Here is an 8,966-nt window from a genome sequence, read left to right as displayed (position 1 = left end):
CATCATCTGCAATGGTGACATGAGTGACAAACTTACACTTCATATTTTGCACTGCTTCCTCCTTAATTTTCCTGTCCAATAAATCCTGTTGAATCTTCTGGTTATGCTTCTCTAGTGCTTCCTCCTTAATGGTCTGAATTGGTTTGATAGGACTAACAACAGTAGGCAGGTCTGCCACGGGAAACTCTATCACATCGTCCCAGTCAAACTGCCTGAAGCTATCATCATGATCAAGATACATTTGCAAAAACTTGTGCCCAAATGTTACATGTGCCCTCATGTTAAGACAGTTGTCATTGCAGTTTATTTTCACAAGACCACCTTCAGTCATTGGTTTACCAGGCATGCAGTAATACATTTGCAATCTTCCCTTCACTTCATAGCCCAATTCTTCTACCAGATCTTCTAACTTCTCCACAGTAAGTGTATCCCCCTCCACATAATCATACCACATGTTTTCTCCATTGACATATGCACGATTTTTACCAACTCCAAGGAAGTAACCACCAAAATTGATGCAAAGACTGAAGTTTGATAAGTAGTCAATGTCGTCTGCAGATTTACATAAAACCCTAGATTAACTGCCTCAAATCCATAGCACAATGAAAACCCTAGTAGTAATGTCAAAATCTCAAGGCAAATAAGAGCGTGAAACCACCTAATCGGCCTCCAATCGATTAGGTTCAGAGAGAAAAGGAGGGTTTTACAGAGGTTCAGGGAGGAAACAGGGGCTTACCAAACACGGGTGGTGGGTCTCCTGCTCGGCGACGAGGCGCCATGGTTCAAGTCGTCGACGAACCCTCTGGCCGTGGTCGCTCCGTCGGTGGATGCCTCCGCCGGTGGCGACGAAACCCTAGCCGATCAGCACCGCAATTGCCTCCCCTTTCCTTTCTCTTCTCCTCTGCCTCGTAGGCGTCGATGAAAAGGTGAAGCGTCTCGACAGAACAGGGGGGAAATGCAAAATAGCACGGTCGCTGCTCGCTTCTTTAATTTCTGTCGACGTGTCATGTCCAGCTGGCGAGTCAAAGCGATTTTCTGGTCAAATCAGGCTGATACGAGTCGAAACGGTAACTCAGTCGAAACGGTATGAGTTACCGTATAATGACCCGGTTCAGCGAGCCCGGTGACCGTTGAACCGGCCCGGTGACCGTAACTTGCGATTTCGTGAATACAGTGACCAAAGTGAACCCTAGAGTCAAGTTCAGTTACTCAGTTCAGTTACTCTGTAGATGTAATTTTCTCGAATCTACGACACCATAACTATACGTGACGTGACGCAAGAGCAACCAAATAAGGCGAAACAGAAACGTACCACTCCGAGCGGAGTACAACCGAGAAAAGGAAGCGGAGCACTACCAAAGAAAGTCCGCCATGTACTACGATGCCCGATCGACCCCGAGAAAAGGAAGATCTTTGGCTGGCATGTGCGACGGCGACAGGGACGACGCGCACGCCGCCGGCTGTACCAATCCCCTCCCGGCAGGGCCAGCGCACCCGAGGGGAAAACGACCAGGTGGCCACTCCGGTGCCGTCGCGCTCGCCCGCCCGCCGGTCTCTCTCATGGGGGGTTCCACGCCCACATCGCCCCCATACTGCTCACAGCCATCCGAGCTCCGCAGCGACCATTGTCGACCATGCCGCCTCAACCGTCGCCGGACACGCGCGCCGGTCACCACCACGTCACCGCAAGCGCCAAGAACAATCACACTCAACCATTACATTTCATTCCCACTTTTACTTGCTGGAAAGAAGAGATAGATAGATGTAGCAAGACGTGCAACACAAGAAAAAGGGGTAAAAGAGTAACCGGGAATATTTACTTTACTGATAGATAGGTATAGATAAACATCATTTACTTGATAATAGAAGGATTACACAAATACATTGGGGAGTTCGTTCATCGCCATTGGATGAACAGGGATTAAAGGCTGCTAAGCAGCTAAGGTACAAAATATGCTGTGGGGGATCATCATCCTTACGAAGGAGATTACATTAATAATTAACAAAATGTGAAATCAACTAGAGGGCGGTTGAAATCGGTCTTCAGACGACGATAAACAAACATCAGCACCGGTAATCACAGGAATCAAGTCCACCTTCCAACCTCATCTTCACCATCCATCCATCCATCCATCCATGCTTCAGCACCTATCCACAGAGAGGACGGACCACCGCCGCCTTCCAAGTTCCAATCCATCTCTTCCCTCCTTTTTTTGGTAACATTTTTTTGGGTAAATTCCTACACTTCCTCAAGAACCCCAAAACAAATCCACCCATCCATCCATCTTCATCTTCATCTTGCCTCCCTTCCGCCAACCAACCGGGAATATTCACATGGGAGATAGATAGCAGCTATGTACAGGAATTTGCAGCAACTGGAAATAGTAGCAAAAGAAACTCGGGGGTATTTTTTTGGGGGGCCATTTTTCTTCTCTTCTTACCGCCACCTCCGCCGTGGAATCTTGTTGAGCGCCTCGTCGCAAAATGAACTTGCAAGAACGGCGGCTTGCCTCAGTTGATCAGGTCGGAGACCCAGCCGACGTCGGGGCCGCCTGCTCCGGCGCCGACGACCTCGCAGCTGCGGGGCGCGGCACCGTCTCGGCTCAGCCGCTCGAACACTTTCTCCCGGAGCGCCCTCCCGGACTCCACCCTCTGGACCGGCTCCTCGTCGTCGATGAAGCGGAGGTTCAGTGGCTCCAGGTTGGCCATGAAGCTGGAGGCGCTGGTCTGAGTGCCCATGGGGGTGGTGGGGAGGCTGTAGAGGCCGGCGCCCTTGGGCGAGCCGTAGGCGGCAGGGGAGGTGGGGTAGCCGGACCAGCCGCCGGACGGGGACGCCTGCGCCTTGGCGAGGCGCAGCTGGCGGAGCGAAGCGAGGACGTCATTGACGGGCGACCCGACGCCGGGCCAAGAGCCGCGGCGGAAGGAGGCGGCCCCGTCGGGAGACAATGGCGGCGACTCGGACGGGGGCGACTTGGGCGGCGAGGAGAGCAGGGTGCTGGTGGGCGAGGATGACATGATGCTCTTGCTGAGGTAGCTCTCGAACGCCTGGCGGCGGAGCGGCGAGCCGTCGTAGGACTCGGCGAGCGGCGAGAGGGGCGTGCTCCTGGGGCTGGAGTGCTGGGACGGCATGGCGCGGAGCTGGTCCGGGGTGTGGGCGAAGAAGCAGACGCGGCGGCGGCAGGCAGTGCCGTCCTTGCAGGGCTGCGTGCGGTAGCGCGCCGGGTGGAGCCAGCACTCGAAGACGCCGTGCGCGTACTCGCAGGCGTCCCCGCGCTTGCAGCCGCCCTTGCGGAAGTCGGGGCAGGCGGTGCCGGAGTAGTGGTACTTGCGCGGGTCGCGGCGGCGCGCCTTCTCCCCCGGGTGCGCGAAGGGGCACTCGGTCCAGTCGTGGCTGCGGCCCCTCGCGCAGCGGCGCACCTTGAAGTCGTACATGCGGAACTCGTCGCAGGCGTAGGCGTCCACCGCGGCCGCCATGGCTGCCGCCTCGTCCTCGTCCTCGGCGCCCGCGCCCGCGCCGACAAGGTCGTTGCACGGCAGGTACTGGCGCAGCGCCGCGAACAGGAACGGCGTCTCGTCGCCTCCGCCGCCGCCGCCGGCGTCGACGCCGCTCACGGGCAGGTGGCTGCCCCACGGCGGCACGCTCACTCCCTCGCTCATCATCATCATGTCTTGGCCTTGCTCTGCTTGCTCTGCTCTAGGGGAAGGTAGAAGAGATCTGGTAGTGGAGGACTGAGGCGGAGGCTTGTGGCCTTGTTGTGGGTGGGTGTGGGACGGATTGTGGAGAAGAACACCAAGCGGCGCGCGCTTTTAAACACCCAGGCCACGGCCGGAGTAACAGCGCGGTCGTACGAACTAACTGACGCCGTTAGCGGGGCAGCCACCCCTCGCCCCCCACTGACACTTGACCCCCACCCCAACCCCCCGGCCCACCGTCAGCGAGAGGGGACGACGGGAGGCGGCTATAAAGGCGGGGTACGGAGCGTTACACGCGGCGGGCGGGGAGGCACGGTGTCAGGCATGCGGGAGGCGAGGTGTCTCGCGGGGGCGTTGGGCCGGGGACACGTCGTGGCGTGGGGAGGGGAGGGAGCCCTACGACGATCTTTATTTATTTTCGCCCTACGTGTATAGATTGGGGGTTTGGGGGTTTGGGGTCCGGTCCGTCGTCGCGTCCGTCGGGGTGGAAGGGAAGGGAGGAGGAGATATTCGTTCGTGTAGTTTCTGGAAACCTGGGGTAGGGACTGGTGGGGTGGCGCGGGTTGGACAGATGCGCGCATGCAGATGGGTGGTGAGGTGGGGTCGTGCGGGCAGTGGCCTGCTCGCCTTTTTTTCCTTTCCCCTGACCTCTCATGTGCTTGTCACCTGTTTGGCTGCTTCCGAGTTTAGAATTATCCTGCCTTTCCACTTAGCGTAAGAGGAACTACTATGGTGTATGTGTGTTTCTGTGAGCTGCTGGTATGTACTCCCTTCGTTTCGAATTACTCGTCGTAGAAATAGATGTATCTAAATGTATTTTAGTTCTAGATACATTCACTTATATTACGAGTAATTTGAAACGAAGGTAGTATGTATGTATGCATGCATGCATGCATGCATGTGTGGGGAGGAATTTGTTCGGCCGTCAACGTCCGTAAATTTCCTAGTAATAGTAGTACTTGTCGAAAACCAGCATAATCCATGAGCGTTCTCCCGAGTGTAATTTGCAAGGATTTTCCACGGGTACAAAATATTTGTTAAAAAATAATCACAAATATCTAAGGGAGCAGAACTAGATATTTGTGTGAGCGGCGAGGATTAGAGGTAGGGGGAAAGTTTCTACGCTGTCGACGTCTATGTAATCCTTAATAATTGAATTGTACGTTAGATACTTATAACCTTAGTTTTGTCTTCTTGTGTTCGTGTCCAAGGGTCCGTATATTTCAACTGTGTTAGGCATGTACAATGCATAGCCTCAAGTTGATGCCTCACATGCTACGTTGGATCGGATATGATGTAAAGTAGGTTCAGATAAGGAAGCAGGATCCTTTTCAGGAGGCGGGTGCTTGAAGAGAAAAAATGTGGTCCGGTGACAAAAGCTGAAAAGGTTAGAGTGAAAAATAGACATGCATGTGTACTAGAGTCTTTATTTTCTATTTTCTTAATGAGGCCCACTAGTGATAGCTTGCATTGGGGAGAAAAAATAAATGTAAGTGCCTCAAATTATTTTTTGTCATGTGGCATATGTATTCATATGCCATCATTGTACCTGTCCTTAGACCTTCCGCAGACAGCCGTTTGGTTGCCTGCTTGATGATCTGGCCTGCAGCTTTGGCTAGGTCTGAATGCTTGCCAACTGTTTTGGCTTCCTAATAAAAGATCGTAGATTAAAAATAAACTTAACCTCAATTAGTTAGTTAATAAAATGGGCATATTGTACTTTTCTAAAGAAAAAAAGACAGAAATAACAAAATATCTAAGCATACGCGCACGGACAACCGCACACCTTTCTTTCTCTTGTTCATGTTCGCAAAGGAAAACACTAGTTATCCCACCCTTCAAGCCACTTTGCAACTCGAGATGGCGTTGGCAGGAGGTCTCATCAATTTTCTTCTTGTTCATTTTCGCAAAGAAAAGTATTAGTTATCATGCCCTTCAAGCCGCTCTGCAACTCGAGAATGGCGGTGGCAGGAGTTCTCTTCGATCTTCCTCTTGTTCATCTTCGCAAGGAAAAGCACTAGTTATCATGCCCCTCAAGCCACTTTGCAACTTGAGAATGGCGGTGGCAGGAGGTCTCATCGTTTTTCTTCTTGTTCATTTTTGCAAAGAAAAGTATTAGTTATCATGCCCTTCAAGCCGCTTTGCAACTCGAGAATGGCGGTGGCAGGAGTTCTCTTCGATCTTTCTCTTGTTCATTTTCGCAAAGAAAAGCACTAGTTATCGTGCTTCTCAAGCCACTTTGCAGCTCGGGAATGGCGGTGCTAGGAGCTCTCGTCGATCTTCCTCTTGTTCATTTTCGCAAAGAAAAGCACTAGTTATCATGCCCTTCAAGCCACTTTGCAACTCGAGAATGGCGGTGGCAGGAGTTCTCGTCGATCTTCCTCTTGTTCATCTTCGCAAGGAAAAGTACTAGTTATCGCCCTCAAGCCACTTTGCAACTCGAGAATGGCGGTGGCAGGAGCTCTCGTCGATCTTCCTCTTGTTCATTTTCGCAAATAAAAGCACTAGTTACCTTGCCCTTCAAGCCAATTTGCAACTCGAGGATGGCGGTGGGAGGAGCTCTCGTCGATCTACCACCATGTTAACTGCAAGCCATCATGGCATCAAAGCCTCTGCTCCGCCGTACGAGGGTGTTGAGTTCGTCAGCCTCATCATGGATGCTATAATAGGGACTCTTAGTTGTTTCTCTATCCTATTACGATGATTGCATGAAACTATGAAAGCACATCCAATCTCTTTGGTGGTTTTGATAATTCATACCAACATACATATCCTTGAACTAGTGATTTCCTTCAGTATAGTTCAGGCATGGTTCTTATAGGTACAACTTGGGAAGTGAAGGTGAACCCCTAGAGCTAAGGATGAGCTACGGACAAGGGTAAGATCAAGCCTAAAGGCTCTTTATTCTGTACTTTTTTTGCGTTCATCTTTATTTTGTACTTGAGTGATTAAAGATCGCATTGAGTCCATAAGTATACCAATGACTCCTATAAGGCATGTTGGAGTGCCCATCTCCATGGGTTCTTCGTGTGCGAAGAGAGGCTCCTGGACCTCCATCGCATGGTCATGTGTCGTGGGGGACACTCAAGGTCAACACGAGCCATTAAATCTGCGTAGACGACTCACGCCTTCCTTGATTCTAATCTTAGCCTTCTTCAGGTCTATCATGTCGGTGCACATCTGATTCTCCTGTCGTCGAATGTGCCGATTTAACTCCTGGATAAAAGTTGCGATTGATCTATCCTTCATGGTGCTAATCATCTCCCAGTGTTCATCTCGGCGCCCACAAATCTGGTATATAGTATCCTTAAGATCTTTGCGGTAGATTTCTCCAATGCGTCCCATGGCGATGTGAGCTGCCATACTCTTTCCTAGACTCCAAATTGGTGCATCAAAAGAAAACTCTATGGGCTTAGTGACTGGCATGAACGTCCTTCCTGGGATTTGAACTTGAATCATCCAGCGCTCTTCTTCAGGTAAAGTGGCGTTGTAGGTTCCTGTGAAGCTTGGTACTCCTATGTTCAGGTATCTAGTGACTTTCTTCAAGTGGCGTCCAAAGGGTGTATCTTCATCCGGTTGGGTGAACTTGTTCCTTGCATCCGCCATCCTAAAGAGTAAAGAAGATGAGAGGTCAGAAAAGAAGAGAGTGAGTAGTGATCTAGGTCTTTAGCTTAGTGGTCGTGTCCTACAGTCAGCGTGTGCTCTGATACCATCTCTGTAGCGACCAGACCTCAAACAGTCTGATCTCTGTGCTCCAGTGTCATCCCTGGATCAGTAATGTTGACACCACACAGTACTCGAAGGATTTATAGCAGAGTAGAAATCACACACTTATTACATCGAGTGTCTCAAAAGAGAACTTATTACAATAAATATGGCTTAAGGCCATCTAATTACGATAACAGCGGAAGGCTTGGAAGATAAGTGAGTCCATCAACTCCAACGGCATCACTGAGTATAGAACCACGACCTAAAAACTCCTTAATCGTCGTCTGAAAAGTCTGCAATATTAACGTTGCAGCCCGAAAACGGGTCAGCACATGGAATATGCTGGCAAGGTAACACATAGAGAGTAATGGAATGCAACAGCTATACTATATGCATATTTGGCTGGTGGAAAGCTCTATGGTTACAGTTTTGCATAAAGCCAATTTTTCCCTACTTCAAAAGTAATAAATTTAATTACTATCATGGTGGTTGTTAAACATTGAGAATGGTTGACAGCATTCTCAATCCCAATTAAGCATCATCATTAACCCAACAACATTAATTTTAGAGTAACATGTTGAGATTCACATGATAATCCAGATACTAGATACTTAAGATGTCCATAACCGGGGACACGGCTAATCATGATTAGTTTGTTACACTCTGTAGAGGTTTGCGCACTTTTCCCCACAAGAATCGATCGCCTCTGTTGGATTTCTCACACTACATGGTGTTTGAGAAACGGATGACCGAGACACAGTCTTTCAGAAGCGCTAGCACCTTACAATGGATAGACCGGTACACCTACTTTCCCCTACATTTGCTAGTCTACCCTATAAGAGTTCGCACGACTTAATCAACTATGCCAGAGCCCATAATGGCTTATGGCTGCACACGAAAGTTTCTAGTTTGAAAAAATCTCATGATCCCTTTGAACCTGGGTGGCGGTCCAAAAAAAATAGGCATGTCCTGGAATACCCAGGTGCCTCAATCCATCCAGATGTGTATTTAAGTTGCCTCCTTAGATAAACCATTAATTATCAATCTCACATCTGTCATGGATTTCACTCACTCAATCCACGTCTACTAGCATAACATGGCATAATAAGCAAACGTAGAAGTAACTCCCAAAGGTTTGATAATAAACAGGTAATAGGTACTACCTCATCTACTTCCCATCCCACAGTTTAATTAGATCTTAATCATGCAATGTGTGAAGATTGATCTAATGCAAAAAAATCTGGGTTGTAGAAAAGGTATGATCAAAGTGTTACTTGCCTTGCTGATGATCCGTGAAATCTAAGGATTCAAAGTAACAGACGGCGCACTCCGGGTACTCTATCGCAGGCAAACAAACAAGCATACAATAAGTACTCATCTAATGCACAGATAAAACTCAAATAAAAGATCTAACCAGAAGGTTCAACTTAAGAACTCCGGTTGGCAAAAAGAATCAAATCGAACGAAGCAAAGAAAGTCAAACGGCGAAAGAAAACAACTTCGTTCTAGTAATCTGAACTTAAGTCAAATTTTATAGTAGCAAAAACTTGTTTAAGTTGATTATT

General features: G+C 49.3%; 1 protein-coding gene across 1 annotated transcript; it reads right to left on the bottom strand.

Moving 5' to 3' along the window:
- Positions 1-1,838: 1,838 nt before the first annotated feature.
- Positions 1,839-3,789, bottom strand: LOC123060371 (zinc finger CCCH domain-containing protein 2). Its single transcript, XM_044483065.1, has one exon. The coding sequence runs from the start codon at positions 3,664-3,666 to the stop codon at positions 2,512-2,514; it is 1,155 nt and encodes a 384-aa protein (XP_044339000.1). The 5' UTR covers positions 3,667-3,789; the 3' UTR covers positions 1,839-2,511.
- Positions 3,790-8,966: the final 5,177 nt, after the last annotated feature.

The sequence above is a fragment of the Triticum aestivum genome, chromosome 3A, assembly GCF_018294505.1.
Source record: "Triticum aestivum cultivar Chinese Spring chromosome 3A, IWGSC CS RefSeq v2.1, whole genome shotgun sequence".
NCBI lineage: Eukaryota > Viridiplantae > Streptophyta > Magnoliopsida > Poales > Poaceae > Triticum > Triticum aestivum.
This window is presented reverse-complemented; position numbering and strand designations above follow the sequence as displayed.